Source organism: Athene cunicularia (assembly GCF_003259725.1).
Source record: "Athene cunicularia isolate RWA chromosome 3 unlocalized genomic scaffold, athCun1 chr3_part1, whole genome shotgun sequence".
NCBI lineage: Eukaryota > Metazoa > Chordata > Aves > Strigiformes > Strigidae > Athene > Athene cunicularia.
In genome coordinates, this window is record NW_020799097.1 from 116,231,660 (window position 1) to 116,251,125 (window position 19,466).

At 41.3% G+C, this 19,466-nt stretch overlaps 1 protein-coding gene across 1 annotated transcript in view; it reads right to left on the reverse strand.

Moving 5' to 3' along the window:
- Nucleotides 1–18,831, reverse strand: part of BCL11A (B cell CLL/lymphoma 11A) — a 135,511-nt gene extending 116,680 nt beyond the window's left edge. The window contains exon 1 of the mRNA XM_026844682.1: nt 18,549–18,831. Within this exon, the coding sequence (XP_026700483.1) occupies nt 18,549–18,831 (283 nt within the window). The remainder of the gene's footprint in view (nt 1–18,548) is intronic.
- Between the last annotated feature and the right edge of the window lie 635 nt (nt 18,832–19,466).

Here is a 19,466-nt window from a genome sequence, read left to right on the forward strand (position 1 = left end):
TTCCAAAAATACTGGGATTGCTTTGAAAAGCACAACATTAACAGCCAGTTGAGCAAAGAGGCTATTTTTTCTACTTGAACTGTACCCTTTGAACTCTTGAGAAGTCTTAGTCAATGGAGCCCTATCATGTTTAGGACACATTTTCAGGCTTTTCTTCACAACAGCAGCAAGGCTAGAAAGTTAGGAACAGCTGCTCTGATTTTCAGCAGCCTCCTGTTCCAAGAACCAGTGCTTCAGTAGGAAAGATGCAAAAAACCCCAAACAAAACCACACACGGCTAGAAATGAGATCATGAACAAAAGCGCTATTGTTCTTTACCTCACACCACAGCTCTGTGACCTTTCCAGCCCTTCTCAGCTAGCGCTGCTCTTGGTCTACCTTGCTCCAATGTTGTACATTCCTGTCCTCTTCCTTGCACCTCGAACTGGCATTTATCAAATCCTACAGCAAGACATCTTAGGAGTTCAGCTAGTGACATGAAAGCTTCTCTGGAGGTTTAGATTCTTGAAGACACTTACATTAGCATGAGACAAGCTCCCGTGCCAGTATAAGGGAGGTGGGGTGGAAGTGTGACAGCACTGACTTCAAGAAGCTTTAACTGGTCTGGAATCAGTTACATTTAGCTACAGCCCAACAAAACCAAAGGCACCAGTACTCAAGCGTCCAGCAGGGTAATTATTTGCTTTCAAGAATGTTTTCAATTTCTAAAAAGTATAGAAATAAACTCTTCTTTCAGACATGCCAGTGTAAATCAACAGCAGAGCCAGGGACAGTGTAATTGATGATACCTTTTGGCACATCTGACAAATGCAAGCAGGAGAGTGTTTCAAAACCGCATCTGAAGCTCCTAGCGCAAGTGTTGTTACATGACCACCTCAGTAATTAAACCACCACCTCAGTAATTACAACAACACTATTACCTTTTATATTTAAAGTCAGTCTCAATGCAGTGGCAATTCTGTGGTAACATGATTAATACCTAACAATCAAGTAAATAGTTTCATGCTCATCTCTGTCCGCACAGCAAAGCCCATAAGCTAAGCAGCATTGGGTAAACTCTGGACTTTGACAGAAGATTTTCAGGACACTGAGACCTTGATCCACATCCCCCAGCAATCTTATAGTTGTTTGGGGTTTTTCTGGTTTTTGGTTTGTTTGTTTGTTTTGGTTTTTTAACTGACTCCAGTGAACTCCAGTGATCCTGGATAAGCGCTGCAGGCAGCCATAACTACATACAGTAGGTGGCTCTTTCCTGCAACAGAATTGACCAACACAGTATCAAGAAATTCTCAGAACAGAGATATCACTGGAGATGTTCAACTGAGGTGCCAAGCACTATCAAAGATCCATAAAGTAACAACAATACCAAAATGATGGAAATCTACAGGGCACTTCAGAGTCAGGATAATTAGGCAAATTCCAGTTTGAGTAATTAGACTGTACTGTTTCCAAATTACCACTGTAATCAGAAATGTGTTTTTTCCTGGTCTGAAGTGTGGTAGACCCTCACCCTGCACCATTAATCAGCTACATGTTTAGGTGTTAGGTGACAATCTACTCCATTTGTAGAGTGTTACAGGACTAAAGCATTATATAAATGAAGAAATTATCGCTAAGAAAAGGAGTAGTGGTGACAGCACCGAGAGGAATGTTTGTGTGTGGTCTTCTCATGAATGTTTCTTCCCAATTTAAAACCAGAAAATAAAGGGCAAAGGACAGGGGCGTTACAAAACTGAAGTGTTCCAAATAAGAAGAAAATATGGAAAAGTGTACCAAAACATGTACATGAAATTGAACAGTGAACTTTCATAGACAATCTCTAAGAGCAAACTGTATGATGATCTACAAAATAATTAATTCTAAAGCTAATTCATATGCTTATACAGCACTAAAATATGAAGTGGCTAGTCCTGAGGGTTTTCCATTTTTGTTAGCTTTTTAACTAAGGACAAAAATTTTAAAGGCACATTAAAATTATTATCTATCACTAAATTACATAGTATACAAATGTAAATGTGATCACACCACACTTAAATTCTTATAACAATAAACTATTCTGTTTTCTTCCCCCTGACATTTACAAAATTCATTTGGAGGAGTAGGATATACCTTACAGAGATTAGTGATAAATCATGTATTTTTAATGAATATCAATAGGAGAAACCCCAGGACATAGCCCACCATCTAATTTGATTAAACTGTGCTTAAGGCAACACCACCTCTCTGGCTGGGGAATAGCACTATAATGACTTTGTGAGCATTATTGCAGGCAGTTTTAATGATTTAATGAACTGCCTCTATATTTAGTTCAATAGCCTTAAAATGATTAGTGTTTAAGAAAAATTAGCTCACTTTGATCTGATTCTATTTGATAGTAAGTTTAAATAACCTAACCCTTCAAAACACAGTGGAAAAAAATTTCCTAGAATCACAGCCAGCTAACTGCTAGAAAACATTATGGCAGTCATTAATAACAGTTCATTTATGTTTAGCTACAGCATACGGAATGACATATTCATCCCCCAAGATGGGACACAGTAGCATACATTAAGTTGTATTATATCATTTTCCTATGTATTTTTGATGTGAAAAATGTACCAAGGAAAAACCTCCTGTGTGCCCATGTAATGCAAAACAATTCTACCTCCATCAACAGTAACATTTAAGAGTTTTTGCTTATGGATCCAAAGTATAGTTCTGCTTCTCACTGAGATGAAGAACAAATAATTACTAAGGCAGGAACAGGAAATGTTGACTGAGGGTCTGTCACTCTCCCAGATGTAGCAGTAGAAGGAAGGTTACTAATCTGGAACTGCTCTGGGAAGGGGGAGTATGGCTTGAGAGGTAGATTTACCAACAGAAATACCAGAGTTTGCAATCAGCCACTGCTGACACAGCTAGTGTGTACTAGTTATCAGGGAGCGTGCTGCAGAAGTGGATTTTGTTTGCATTTCCTGCATGTTTCAGAGAAGAAAAAAAAAAAAATCAGAACACATTACCATCTGCACAAAAGCAAAAAGCTGTAAGAGTGATGAATAAGCAAACCAAGTTGATTATTAGTTTTATTTCTGTGCTATTACTTTTATGGCCAGTACTATCTAGCGTGATCTAGAGACTGGAGAAATGAGTTGGGATTCTGAAGCCCTGAACTATGTTTGATGGTATTAGTGCTGGCAAGGCACTTGAAAACGTTCAAGCCATGAATGCAACGCAGTCATGGTGCTGAGAAAGGGAAACACAAAAATAAGCCATAATGATTGAAATACTGCTTCTGATAGGTAGCTTACAAAATATTAAGCTAAACTTGTAACTGCAGTGCAGCTGATTTTCTGGGAAAATGGAGGCAGAATCAGCTGCTCTGCAGGGTCTTTCTTGCCCTTGGCCTGTGCAAATGTAATGTGATCCACCTCCAGGCCAGCCTGAGTATATATTGTATTAGGACCCTCTCTTACACCAAAAGGCTAGAAGCAAGACCACAAATGTCCAGAACAGTAACATGCTATGTAAACTCAAAACGAACCATCCAATCCAACCAAGAATCAAACCTAGATGTGGAATTCTTCTCAACAGCACTAGCAAGCAGATCCTTAGCTGTTAGTAACAAACACCTCAAGGGAAATCCCAAGTACGAGCTAAAACAAGAGACTAATGCAAGATACTCTCAGATCCTGTGTTACATTTTTACACTTTTTTTTTTCTGTGTTTTTAGCACTGTAACCACGAACTAGTCCTTTGGTTGTTAGTCTTAAGCAGTTCACCTACCATTTAAAATGAACTCACAATTGATAAGCAGCAAGCACCCTTCTCTCCCCAGTGAAGAAGTACAAATAAGTGTTGCAAGTCAACCCACTGTAGTAGCTGATCCCATCACCCCAATGAACATTTCTCAGTGCCCCTTGGCAAGGGACACAGTCAGGCAAGTTGTAAGTACAGGAGTTAGAGTTACTCAAGAGCAATTCCTGTGTGGGATTTGTCTATATAAAAAATATTAGCGTACATCCAAGACCATTATATTGCTTTTGCCTATGGTTGTTTTGTCATGGCTCAGTGCTCCTGATTTCCAGACATCCATGAGGAACAGCAGGCCAGGTTCTCACTAAAGCTGGGTCTAAGCGGTTTCATCTATCCTCCTTGTTCTTACAGTGTCTTTTCCCAGCCCTCTGATTTCACAGAATCATCTAGGTTGGAAAAGACCTCAAAGATCATCCAGTCCAACCATTAACCTCACACTAACCATTCTCAACTCCACCAGATCCCTCAGCACTGAGTCAACCTGACTGTTAAACCCCTCCAGGGATGGGGACTCTCCCCTTGCCTTGGACAGCCCATTCCAATGCCCAACAACCCCTTCTGCAAATAAATACTTTCTAATAGACAACCTAAACCTTCCCTGGCACAGCTTGAGACCATTCCCTCTTGTCCTATTCCTTGTTCAAGAGACTCATCCCCAGCTCTCTGCAGCCTCCTTTCAGGGAGCTGTAGAGGGCGATGAGGTCTCCCCTCAGCCTCCTCTTCTCCAGACTGAACCCCCCCAGTTCCCTCAGCCGCTCCCCATCAGACCTGTGCTCCAGACCCTGCACCATCTCCATTGCCCTTCTCTGGACACACTCGAGTCATTCAATGTCCTTTTTGGAGTGAGGGGCCCAAAACTGAACACAGGAATCGAGGGGCAGCCTCACCAGTGCCAAGTACAGGGGTAAGATCCCTTCCCTGTCCCTGCTGGCCACGCTGTTGCTGACACAAGCCAGGATGCCATTGGCCTTCTTGGCCACCTGGACACACTGCTGGCTCCTGTAAAGCCAGCTGTCAATCAACACCCCAGGTCCCTCTCTGACTGGCAGCTCTCCAGCCACTCCTCCCCAAGCCTGTAGCGCTGCTGGGGGTTGTCGTGGCCCAAGGGCAGCCCCCAGCATTTGGCCTTATTGAGACTCCCCCAGCTGGCCTCAACCCATCGCTCCCAGCTTGTTCAGGTCTCTCTGCAGAGCCTCCTTGCCCTCGAGCAGATCAACACTCCCACCCAACTTGGGGTCACCTGCAAACTGACTGAGGGTGCACTTGATCCCCTAGTCTAGATCATCAATAAAGATGTTAAACAAGAGTGGCCCCAACACCAAGCCCTGGGGGAAACCACGAGACCGACTGCCAACCGGATTTAACTCTGTTCACCACAACTCTTTGGGCCTGGCCATCCAGACAGTTTTTTTACCCAGCAAAGCGTGTTCCCATCCAAGTCTCGAACAGCCAGTTTCACCAGGAGAATGCTGTGGGAAACGGTGTCAAAGGCCTTGCTAAAATCAAGGTAGACAACATCCACAGCCTTTCCCTCATCCAATAAGCGGGTTGCCCGGTCATAGAAGGAGATCAGGTTTGTCAAGCAGGACCTGCCTTTCATAAGCCCATGCTGACTGGGCCTGATAACCTGGTTGTCCTGCATGTGTTGTGTGATGGTACTCAGGATGATCGGCTTCATCAGCTTCCCAGGCACCAATGTCAAGCTGTCAGGCCTGTAATTTCCCGGATCATCCTTCTGATCCTTCTGATAGATGGGCATCACATTTGCTGATTTCCAATCTGTCGGGACCTCCCCAGTCAGCCAAGACTGCTGGGAAATGATGGAAAGCAGCTTGGCGAGCACCCCAGCCAGTTCCTTCAGCACCCTCGGCTCCATCCCATCTGGTCCCATGGACTTGTGTAGGTCTATGTGATTTCTACCAGGTTGGCCACTTTTTGCATTCAGTAGGTACTTTCCAGTGTTTCTGTGTAGCCTGTAGCAAGATCTGGGCCCACCACTTTTTTTTCCAGACTCACAGGACTGACAAATACCTTTTCCACTGGCACATTTGATTTTTATCACTATTTGGGTTTTAGTCTGCCAAGTGTCCCTCAAGTTGAGCAGAACTTCTCTTTTCCAAAGTATTCCAGCATTTTTTGTTCTTTTATTGTTTCAGGTATCCAAATACCATTCTGTGGAAGTGACACTGGGTGAAAAATTTTGTGGCTACCTACACATTCCATTTTAATATGAATTACTGTCAACAAATTACTCTGTAGCAGATCAGATACTTAATATTATATACTTGAATTTATAGCTTGGTTGAATAGTATGATTACTTTCATTCCGCATTGAGTTTCAACATGAAACATGTCAAACAGTTCAATGAGGCATACATTGTCCTAATGACACCTTCTCATATTACTAACACACTGAAAAATTGAGTTAATTTTCTTACCTCCTGTCAAAAGCTAGTCAGATTGACATAGTCCCATGAAACATTCTGATTTCCACTAAACTGCATTTTCTAACAGAAAACTATTCCATAAAAAAAAAAAAAAATCAGCCAGTTGTAATGTGCCTGAAGTCTATGCAATTAAAAAAGTTTCTAAATATAGCTTTAATCATGGCCGACCCCAATCTTCTCAGAAGTCCTTGCCCTCTAGGCCATCCCAAAGGGATAGGAACATCCAGTAACAAGCCAAAAGTCTCATGACAGTGTATTGACCCCATTTGATATTTATCTCTAGCCATTTGTGAGAGCTTCCCAAGAGCTTAATTAAGCTCATTCATTTCCACAAATTGTAGCATCCTAGAAAATATCAGACTTTCCTTTGATAGATGAGATTCAAATGTGCAAATCTTATGGGAGGCTAGGTGTCTCTCAGGCTATTTGACAGAGTAGTTCATGAAACAACTTCGCTAGTCCCTCCCCTCTATAATATCGAAGTGAAATACACATAGGATTGTATCCTGTCCAACACAGACCACAGCAAAATGCCACTTGCTACAAGCTTTGAAAAACCACAAACACAGGAAGCTGGCCCTTGTAACAATAGGAGCAGTGCTGCAAAGACACAAAATTTTTCCTGTCCTTTAAGGGGATATTTAGAAGGAAAGACTCTTGCATCAAGAAATAAAGATTTGGGAAGCAGTGAGTGTTTCTACACTGGCATTTGGGTTTGGCTCTGAGTATCACCTCAATCTTTCCTACATTGTTTTTTTTTTATTTGTACTATATCTAACTACCTTTAACAAAGCTGTTTTGTGTAACATTCCATTTGAGGAGAGACTGTAACAGTTTTCCACTATGCAAAAGGGTCTTGCAAAGATTTGCTGATTATTCAGCACAGAGAAGACAAGAAATAAGCAACTTAGAATCCTACGTATCAGGTAAAGACAGTCAAACATGTGAACAGATGAAAGCAGGGAGACCTAGTCTTTATCATAATTTTTTTTTAAAGGAAAGCCAGACAAACTTCTGCCTTGACTAACAGGTAAAATTGATCCTGCCTCAGGGTAATATAACATGCTAGCAAATCCCACAGAGTTGCTTCAGGTTGGGTTTTTTTTGTTGTTTGGTTGTGGAGTTTTTTAATTTAAGAAAATCCATTATAACTGCAGGCTGGAAAAACTTTATCTTAGTATCTTGTAAAAACCTTTTCCTAATATCAAATATAAGCAGAAAAAAGTTCTTTCCTAACACAATAAAACATTTTCTAAAAAAAAAATCTAGCTTTATTTCACACCAAAGCATTCAAGCACAAGGTATAAGCTTAAACTTTTCCATTAAATTTTTTTCTCCCACAAGTTCTCCTTTACAAAGCTGTTTCAGTCCAGTATGTGCTCTGTTGAAGGCCAGCACTAATATAACAATATTATCATTTCTTGCATATATTTAAGTTCTTCATTTACTTTGGAATCTTGGTTCATAATTCCTATTATATTTTAATTTCTTGATTTGCCCTTAACATATTTACACCAAGTCTGTAGCAAGGAGTTCAGACACTTCACACAAAGGAGAAGCATTTGGTCCCCACACTAGTTCAATCATTCCTAATTTTTCCAGCTCATTTAACACCTTTTCTAGTGTTTTATACATATTGAACACGAGTCTCATCTCAGCTGTGCTACCAGTTACACTACATCTAACTTGAAAAACACATTTTTATCTTGGGGTCTTGCAGTGCATCCCACACCTCACATGAAAGCTTTTTTCCCCTTTGTATTTGATCATGGAATATCTTACTGCTATAGCACAAATAGAGATCTCTTTTCTCTGGTACATGGAAATGTAGGATTTTCAGCACACTTGTTCTGGGGTTACAATGAAGTCTATTTACTAAATTGCCTGAAACAGACAGCCACTACATACCTATGAAAGCATTTGACTAGCATAAGACTTTGTTTTCCAGTCAGCAAAAAATGAATGCATCTAAAGTGTTCCCTAAATATCTTTTTCTAGGGCAGAACACTATACAAAACTTCTAGGAGAAGTCCATCTGTAGAAGCCAAAGTTCTGGCAAAGTTGAGAAATCTCATCTTGTTACAAAAAGTTCTGAATAACCAGCTTTCCTTTGGCCACCAGCACAATATCACAGACTGTTTCTTAACAGTGACTTCTGTACCCTATAAAAGGCGAACAATGCTTGAAAGACTAAATACACCTATGCAATTCTCATGGAGCATATACAAGGAAGGACAGCAACATAGACTTCCTGAAGAACATACTTATCAGATCCATGAGAATATCCTGAAGCCCAGAGAAGTGGTAGCTCACTAACTAAAAGTCTCACCTCTCCCTCCTTTCCTGCAATTCTGTCAAGCCTCAGAACCTGAGGTCAGCATGTAATTCAAAGTGGAGCATCTTGCACACTACAGTACGTAGTACAGTACCGTACACTAAGCCTTTTCCAAGTAACATGTATATCTTGTATTTTGTGTCACTGTTAAGTCTCCTTCCCTACAGGAGCTTAAATGAGTCATTTTCTGTAGCCAAAACAGCCTCTTTTCTTTAAGATTTCCTCTTTCTAGACATAGCTTGCCTGGAAAAGTGTAATTATATAAACCAGCCTGTCTTAGATGTTATACTTTGCTACATATTTATTATTAGACATATACACATTCAAAGTAGCAAGATAAGACATTTCATGCAGATGAAGGTATCTGAGGATGAAGCTATGTAAAAAAAAATTCACCAAGCTAGTCACCAAGTAAGCAGGTATTTCACAGCTTCAGGGAAACTCTGCCATAAGGATCTATTTACACAGATTCTGCTGCCTCAAAGCCTAAAAGAATATTTTTAAAAGCCACAGATTTTTGGGGTGGGGTTTTTGGGTTTGTTTGTTGTGGTTTTTTTCAATTACTCATATATTTCAGGGCACAACACAAGTGCAGTAGATGAAACCACTACTGAAGGGAAGGGGGTGAGAAACAGAGCAAGAGAGAAGCAATTTTGCTGCTTTGTATCTTGGCCCCATACCTACAAAAATAAATGGCTTGTGGACAGCTAACCTAAGGTCAGCAAAGCTTCCACTATTAAACAGTTACAGCTGGTAGGGATTTCCTAATTCCCCACTTACAGAAGTCTATCAAATTACTTGCTTAAATTCATGCAGATCTGGGATTCAAGATACAGTTTTTAGAACGGCCACCAAGAAAAAAAAAAATACTGTACCACAAGACCAAAAATCCTAATTCGAGCTATAAGTGAAATTATAACAGCAATACCTCCAGAAAGCTCTGTGCTTCCTATACGATGCTTTTAAGCACAAGGTGCACACACAGAAGTAGTCAAAAACTGAAGAAAAATGAGAGCCAACCTTATTCTGTCAATGCTGACCTGTTTTGTTCAGGTCTAGCAGCTCAAAAAGCTACAAATTTGGTGAAATATGGATTGTAAAACTGTAACACTCCTCAATTACTTTTTGTTGGCCAGACAGGCAAACCTGTCATTTGACAGCGCATCATGATCCAAGATAGTAAACTTTATCACTCAGGGGTCATGAGAAAATGGCCACAAGTACAGCTTGCTAACCTTCACTAGGTAATTTTTCACAGTTATCATCCAGAAAGCATAAAAGCACAAAAGATACGTTATCTCTGAGCTCTGTTTATTGTAACATGGGTGAGATTCCCTATAAAACCACTTACTAAGTAACTGTTGTGTGTTCTTCAACACAGAAAGTCAAATCAGTAAAACATCTGCTTGACAGTGTGTCAGGAATACGATGACACCTCTCCTTTCAGAGACTAACACATTATTTATCATTCTCCTCTGGTTTAACTTTTCTTGCCACCCACCACCAACACCAAAAGTGTTTCCCTGCTTTGTTTCTTGCTTAATACAGTATGTGCACTACTAATTGAAGCCAAAGCCAAGTCAAGAGTTCCAGAACTGACTCTGCATTTTCCCAAACACCAAGAACACTTTGGAATTTTGCTCTTATCTGTGAGCCAAGTACACACTTGACCAGGAAATTCTGGCTTTTGTTCATCTTCTGCATCATATCAAACGAGTTTCTGTGTGGGAGTTTGAACAATAGATCAGCTTCATTTCTCTCAATTCTTCTAATAAAGCTTTGTCCTAACAAAGCTTTGCACTACATTCATTGCACATACAAGTTCAAAGACTGGTTTTAGAGCGACCTGGGTTATCCTCTCAAGGGTTTTGAGGGTTTTTTTCCTCTTTTTTAAATGAAACCAAGGTCTACAGGAGTATGGTTTCAAGTGAAGCATGTCCAGCAGGCCATGTAGAAATTCACAACCAAAATGACATGCAAATCATGATAGTTTTCATACCAAATTTGAACTCTGTACAGAATCAAGTTTTAATTTAGTATCGAAACCTCTCATGCTGGTTCTTACTTAAACTGGAGTCCATTACACTGCTGAGAAAAATTATCCCATGTATTGTCCAAAGAGGTATTAAAACAAGTAAGAAACAGGCACCTGAAGCTTTTTTTTTGAAGCTCAAAATTATTATAAACTGAAGACAGCCTAAACTGATCAAGTGAAAACAGGAAAGTGTTAGCAGACTGCTGTGTACCTAACTTCCTCTAAAGCTGGACAGACACAGAGTTCATTAATATTATTAAAATCATCATAATTGTCTCTCTCACCTGGATTAGCCAGAGCATGGTGTTAACGTAAAGCAGAAACTATTGTCATCCTGACAGCTTCACTTACTAAGTCAGTGAAAGGACCAGTTATGTGAGACACTGACTTCTCATAAATCCACGTGGTTAAACATGAGCTGGACAAGGCTGGCCCCCAACTGAAGCATTTTACTGGATCAGGCTGGTGCAATAGCATGTCCTTAGATTACTGATCTTACTGCTTGTCAATCTAAGTTTGTTCCCTTCAGGAGTTAGATCTCTGTGTTTATGCAACACCTGGTTGACATTATTTATATTCATTATATTCTTTCTAATGCTGAGAGCTAGCAGAGGTTTTAGAAACTTCTCAGTTTCCTAATCACCAGGTTTTTCAGTTGTTTGGTGATGGTGGTTTATTTTGGTTTTGTTATTTTTTTCCCCCTTCTTTCTTTCCCCAACTCTGTGCAATATTTGGAACAATACAGATCTTTCCCTGTGTAATTAAAGTCTTCCTAAAATAACTTTGCCTGATTAAATTTACCACTGATAGTAGAGCTTCACAATGTATAACTTACACCATGCTATCCCAGAAATTATCTCTATCCCTCTTAGCTTATGGCCCCTACAGACACAGCAAGTTCCTTCCTTCCTCCTTTGCATTTTGGAATTAGGTCTGACTGCAGGGCAGTGGCAAGGACAAGAATCCACAAAAACACTGTGTGCAAGACCCTTACTCTTTCCATACCTGGAGCTGACATCACTGAACTGCTCAGTTCTCTGGACTACAGCATGTCCATGTCTAAAGTACATATTCCCAGGAACTTCAAAGCCAACAGCAAATTCAAGCAGTCCAAAACAACTCAGAGATGCCAAGCTACAGCTCAGTAAAACAATTACAGAAGCAGCTTTACTGTTTCAAACCTGCTATCATTTTCAGAACAGAATTCTCCATAATAAGGAAACTATTCAAAGAGTAGCCAAAAGTTTCACTAGTTTCTAGTGACACAGAAAACCCTTCAAACCAGAGCACAGATGAACAGGACAGACCTTTTGGAAAGGCTTACTAAGATTTGTGAAACCTCAGAGTGATACAATGCCATAAACAAAGAATTCTTTATTATCTTCAAGAACAAGCTTAAGACTGCAGCAAGGTTCACCTCCAAGCCTACATTCCTCTGTGGCAAAGTCATTTAGAGCCCAACTTGCCCAAGGACCAGGTTACATGCTTCATATTGAGTGCACAAGTTATCCATCCCACTGGAGCCTAGTCATTTGCTTACACACATCCTTAAAAGCCCTACAGGATCAAGGGAAGAACACCTAGCACCTTGCAGAATCAAACTCTACACTAACCACATCTCAATAACATGGGCTATTGATAGGTAAGTTACAATAGTAAGAGGACCAGGAATGAACATGTGCAATGTGTGGGAGTTTGAACTTTTTTCAATTACCCAGGTCCAAGTCTCCATAAGAGTAAGTCTAAGCTAGCAATTTAAAGCATAGCAAGCTTGAGTATTTGATGCAAATATTTAATTCCAAATTAACCTCCCACCCTGGCTAAGTAGAGATATGAGGAGCTCAGAAGCAAGTGCTTCAGGCCAAAGCTTTTTTTCCATTACCATGAGAAAACTGTCAGTGTAAACGGTGTGTTTCTCTGCAGCTTAGCCATTACTTATAAATTTGTTGAGTGATTAAGTAGTATCTGGTAGTACCTTGCACCCACTTTCCTCAAGTATAAATGACTACTGGTAGTGCATAAAGATCATGGAAATTTTTGTTTTAAAACTCAACTATTTTATGGCTGTTTCCAATGCTGCTCTAAAGCTACATACTCCTAAAGAGCTGAACTCATAACCTGTTTGTTGTGCCAACGTCTTCTGATTATACCTTCTATCATGAGAAACATTTTGACCCCAACCCTAACACTGCACTACAATTAAATTAGATGTTGAGGTGTAAAAACTAGAATCTTGGTTGAAAAAACAGCAACTTTTTAGAACATGGTAGCTAAAATATTCTTAGGGCAGATAGAAATGTAATTTTTTATTTGCATTAGCTAGATAAACTGAATTCCAAAAAGAAAGTGATTACTCTTTATGCAAGAGAAAAAAACTCCATAACTTCAGTCAGATGTGATGTTTTTTAAATGCAGGTCATGTTTCTTTGCCCTAGTTGATCCAGACTATTAATTGTAAAGCCTATTAATTACCACATATAGGAAGAGTTTACCTAATGATAAGGACTATATAAAAAGTATTTTCTTCATTACAGCAAATAAAAATATTACAAATACCTGTGTGTTTTGCCAATTATTAGGCCTAGCATAAAGGACACAGCCAGCATAAAGATGAACCAATAACCAAATTGTATTTGATACAAAAGGGTCAGTACATGGGTGAGCAGGGGGGGTGCAAACAAGTCAGTCAGATTATACATAATCGACATCAATCCAACTGACCCCAACAACGACACCGCATGACCAACAATAGGTGGAAAAATTGGTGACATGCAGTTTCCCATAGAAGGGATGGGAGACAACTGAGACAACAAGCCAAATACATAAGACCAAGGAACCCACACACTGAATCTCTACACAGCCCACATTTACAAAAGCCAGACCTGACTGGAGCCCAGTCCCAGGGAGGCAGGAGGTCCTTCCCCAACAGGAAACTGCAAAGTGCATCCACCTCACAGACAGACACTGCCCCTTCCTGCAAGTGGTCCCAGCTTTTATCCCTAAGTGGGACACATGACCTTTGTTTACTTAATGCAGGACACCTGGGGCTCCTTTACCTAATGGCTCTCCCTGCCAGGCCGGGCACACCCTGGAGGGAAACTGAAAGGGAAACTCACCCCCCCTTTGTGAAGGGCTGTGGGAATCACCCAGATGTCAACCTTAATTTGGGGCTTAGGGTTGAAACCCCAGCATTTCACTCAGCCCCTTGATTTATGGGTGGACCACAGCCCTCAATCTCACACACAAAGTGTGACATCTTTATCTTGTATTTGGCTACAGACACTGCCAAAGTCATCTGAGCTGTTTCTTCATATTCTTCACCGTTGTGGTCTTTTTCATTGGAAGATCAGTGTGACTGTGCATCTGAAGCTGATGTCATCTGCTCAGCACAGTTCAGCATCAACTTGTATTCCAGTCCGTATGCTGCCCATTCAGGTCGAATACATTTGTCACAGGAGTGATTTCATGTTCCCGGCAGTGCCACACAAGATCTAGAAGACAAAACTTTAGACCATCGTTATTCCTGCAAATAACATTTATTTGTGGGGACATGTTCCCACTTTTTCTGTCCAGGCTTCATGATTAGGATGGTGTTATCTTTTCCTACAGCTATTACTTCAGCTGGCTCAGGGGGGCCACTCAGCCCTTGGACCCATACTTTTGCCCCATTACCTAAGTTGGTGGATCCAAATCCTTTGTCTCCACAAACAGTAGTGACATGGGGTGGGTGCCCCTTCCTCACTGTTGTTTTCAAAATTGGTAATATTAATAGCTGTGATACTCTATCATTGGGTTGAATAACTAAATCTTGTTCACCATTATTCAGCAGGATTACTTTGATCTCTCCCTGGTTGTCTGCATCAATCACTCCTCCCATTACATGAATGTCTTTTAGGGCTAGGTTTGAGCAAGCAGTTATTAATCCAAAGTGTCTTGGGGGAATTTGGATTCCTAACCCGTTGTTAATAACCCTTGTCTGGCCTCGATTTATCTTTACCAGTTCTGATGCATAAAGATCTAGCCCAGCAGCCTCTGGAGTGGCCTGGTAGGGGGCCATAGCACCTGGAACCATTTCCCTGTAAGTTAAAGTTCCACTTACCATTAGAGGCGTTATTTGCAGATTGGGCATAGTCATATGCATCAAGGGCGTCTCCATCTCCCCAGTGGGTCTATTGTTGAGGGTGTGGAGCGCATCCGTGAGGTTAGATCTCCATCAGGATAGGTTTCCATTTCCCAGCTTTAACTGCTCCTTTAAAAGCCCATTCATTCAATTAATCCTGCAGCCTGTGGATAGTATGGGATATTGAAGATCCATTGAATGTTATGCTGCTCTGCATACTGCTGTACAAATTTATTTTTGAAGTGGGACCCATTATCAGTTTGTATTTGTAAGGGGATGTCATAGTATAGGTTCATTATATCTATGGTATAGGTAGTACTATGGTGCATGGCTTTTCTGCAGGGATAAGCAATCAGGTATCCTGAATATACGTCAACTGCAGCGCAGATGTATTTACACACTCAGTCCTGGGGTAAAGGGCCAATATAGTCCATCTGCCAGATTTGTCCTGGCAATTTCCCTCTTCCCAACTGTCCTTTTACAATATTTGGTACCAGGTGCTTATGAGTATGCTGGCACGCAGGACACTGGGCAATTATTGTTTTGATCATATCCAGTGACTTAACTATCCCACGCTCTTGGGCCCACTTGTAAGTGGCCTTTTCCCCAAGATGCCCCCATTTCTGGTGTGCCCATTTTGCCAAGCCTTCACAGTCTCCCTCCTGAGGAAACTCCAGTCCGGCTTGGGAAATCTTTGCCCAGTTATCAGTGACAGAATTGTAAAGACACTCAAGTGAATTTATACTACTATGAACATCTACATAGATTACTGTCACCTTGGTTCTTTGAACCAGATCCCAAATATCTTTCCAGATTGCCTTTCCCCAGACCGTTTTAGAATAACTTTTCCAATCTTTGGCTACCCATATTGGCAGCCAAGTAGCCAATCCATTTGCCACTGACCAAGAATCAGTGTATAGGTGACAATTCCCCTAAATCCTCTTGTTTTAAAGCCATATACGCTGCATATAACTCAGCATATTGGCTACTTTCCCCTTCTCCTGTGGTCTCCAGAAATTTCCCTGAATGAGGATGATAAGCTACTGCCTTCCAAAACCTCTTCTCTCCTATATATTTAGCTGACCCATCTGTAAACCACGCATGTTCCCTTTCAAGAGGTAGCAGCTGAACCAGGGTCTTCCCCCACTGCACAGGGGATTCCTGTTCACCTATAGGATCAGGCTTTACCTCTTGATCCTGCATGGGGGCAGCCACTACTTGCTCATGGAGGGCAGCAACACCACCAGGTCCTACCTTTGCTCTTTTCCGGATGTACCATTTCCATTTGATAATGCTCAATTCTTGCGCATGCCCTATTTGGTGAGTCTTTGGGGAGCTTTTAACCCACTGCATAATAGGGATTTTGGGGTGCAGGGCCACCTCGTGGCCTATCGTGAGCTGCTTGGTTTCTATCAAGGCCCAATAACAGGCTAATAGTTGTTTCTCAAAGGGCATGTAATTATGTCCTGCCTCTGGTAACTTTCTTCCCCAAAATCCTAAGGGGACTCTTCTCTTCCCTTGTTTCTGCCAGAGGCTCCAATTAGCATATGACCCATTTACAGATACATTTAATTCTATTTTGCCATCCTGCATCGGCCATAAGCCCAAAGCCCTTTGAATAGCCTCTTTTGCCAATTCAAAGGCAGCCTGCTGCTCATTTCCCAATTCAAGTTCATGCTTTTTGTGAGTTACCTTGTATAATGGGGCCAGAATCTGTCCTAAATGTGGAATATGTTGTCTCCAGAAAACAAACAGTCTGATAAATCTCTGTGCCTCCTTATTCCATGGTATAGCAAAGTCAAGAATCTTTTGACAAGCTTTAGGTAGTACTTTGATGACCACAGTTCCAATGTATTCCTAGGAATTTAGCTGAGATGGCCCTTGGATCTTAGTAGGATTAATCTCCTAACCTTTCTGCCTCATATGCCTTAGTAACACTTCAAGCATTTGTTCTAATTCACCCTCATTGGTCCCCTGAATCAGGATGTCATCTATATAGTGGATCATTTGCATATGAGAAGGGAGCTTTACCTCAGCCAGGTGCTCAGCCACTATTCTATGGAAAATAGTTGGACTATACACCCATCCTTGAGACAACCTGGTAAAGGTATACTGCCGTCCTTGCCATGTAAATGCAAATTGATCCCAATGCTCTTCTGCAATCGGAATCGTAAAATATGCATTGGCCAGGTCAATGACAGCATACCACGTGCCAGGATGCCTCTGAACTCTTTCTATTAAAGTGCTCTTGTTCAGTTCTCTATAATCCACAGTCATTCTCCAGGATCCATCAGCCTTTTTGACTGGCCAGATTGGACTATTCCACATTGTGCTAGTCAGTTTTAAAACCCCTGCAGCCAGTAAATCTTTGATTGTTTGGCAAATTTCTTCATGACCACCTGGAATCCTGTATTGTTTCATGGTTCCTACCTTTGTTGCAGTTGGGATCTTCCCTACTAAAACTGCTCAGTTAGTGATATAACTCTTTACCCTAAATTGATAACGACCATCAACATGATTCGAAATAAGTCCCTTCAGAATATCTATTCCAATTAAATACTCTGGGATCAGAACAATCATGACTGTATACTGTCATTTTGGAAGATTTCCAATTTTCATATAAATTTGAGTTTGTAGTGCTTCAATTTGTTTCCCACCCAGTCCTGTTATAATCACAGACTGACCTTTAAATTTCTTCGGATTTCCATAAATCAAGGAGGCCTCCGCTCCGGTATCTCCTAGTGCCTTTACTATTTGAGAGGACTGGTTTTTCCAGAATTTTGTAGCTCCACATGGGGTCATCAGTCCTCCCACGCCCAATGTACCGGAGCTTGGCCAATATTTCAATATTGATTACAGTACCTACCGTCTCTTGAGGGGTACAGGTCAGAATACTGCTGCCATTCATGGTTCTTCCCCAGAACAACCAAACTGCTTCTGGAGGGCCCACCATAAGCAAAGGTGGAATCCCATTGAGGATCCAGAGGGAGTGCTGTAGACTGAATAGTTTGACCAGTGTGCTTGATAATTCTGCACTTTTCTACAGGGTTTCTGTAACCCTCACTGTTTGTACAACCTCCATAATCCACTGGTGTCAAGACCATCAATTTTAGCAAGAGTTACACCATCTTTCAATAAAGCTTTAAACAATTGTCCTCAGAACACCCGACGTCTGGTATTTTTACTGCATCGGGTGTCTTGGTTCTGTGTATACTCCCAGGCACCCCGTTGACATCGGAATTCTCTATAGCCCTGACGCTCCTGGGGAGTCCATTCTCCAAGGTCACCTAGCTGATGCATTTTCTCAAGTACATCTCTAATGGGATTTCCTGTTTCACTCAATAAGAGAGTTACAAGAACATTCTTATAAGCTGGTGGAGCAGTCCTAATGATTGCATTTCTCAGGCACAGACAATCGAAGTTGCATCAACACATCAACATGGCCTACATGAATGGCCAGGTTCATTCCTTCTTCCTTCAATCGCTGTATACCATCCTGCAGAGTATACCATGGCGGTCAGAACCTGGCCAGGAATTCTCTAGGGGGTATTTTGCTTTGCACCCCACAGCAGCTAAAGCCAAAAGATTAGTACCGTCATCATTAGTCCGAAAGGCTTCCTGCACCAGAGGGTCTGAACTTAGTTACTAACTTCCTGCAGTCAAAATTATCCAGGCTAACCCCTGATGCTCCCTGATCATATAAACAAACCATCCAAGCAAGAAGGGGCTCTCCTGGTCTCTGACTGAACCATGCAAGAATATCACTGATTTCTTGCTGTGTGAAATCTTCCATTGTAGGTCTATTTACTGGTGGCTCACCCTCAGAAAATTCCACCTTCTTCTTGATGACTGGTCTCGTATCTACAGAGTCATCTGAGGCACCAGCCCCATCAGACTCTGCCAGGTGCCAGATATCATCAAAGTCATCAGGGTTATGGTATACATCCACCTGTATAACCTCTGAATGGACCTTCTTATGACTACATTGTCCCCATCTCTTCCCACATTTACACTGGGCAACTTGTACTGTATCCTTCTCAGGTACAGTTTGAGAAGTATCTAGTTTATCAGTAAGGAGCTTGTTTACAGATTCTAATGTCATAATCTGAGCTCACATACAGGAACATTCAGCCAGTAAGTGTTCTTTTTGCTGGTGGTGTTTCTTATATACTGTTAACAGGATATCCACCCATAACCCATCTCCCAAAGGTTACAGCATCCTGTGCCTTACTGGAGAATATTTGAATATTTTCTAATACATCCTGTGGTTCAGCCTCCACCAACTGCTTCTCCCACTGTTCACATGGTCCCCTAAATTTAATCCATTCAAGGGCCAGCAAACTATACACAGGATCTTCCCAACCAGGAACTTCAGACAGGGCCATCCTTGTCACCAATTTTGTTTTGCCAATTATTAGGCCTAGCATAAAGGACACAGCCAGCATAAAGATGAACCAATAACCAAATTGTATTTGATACAAAAGGGTCAGGTACATAGGTGAGCACTGGGGGTACAAACAAGTCAGATTATATATAAATCAACATCAATCCAACTGACCCCAACAACAATACTGCACGACCAACAATGGGTAGAATGAACGGTGAAATGCAGTCTCCCATAGAAGGGACGGGAGACAACAAACCAAACACATAAGACCAAGGAAGCCATACACTGAATCTCTACACAGCCCACATTTACAAAAGCCAGACCTGACTGGAGCCCAGTCCCAGGGAGGC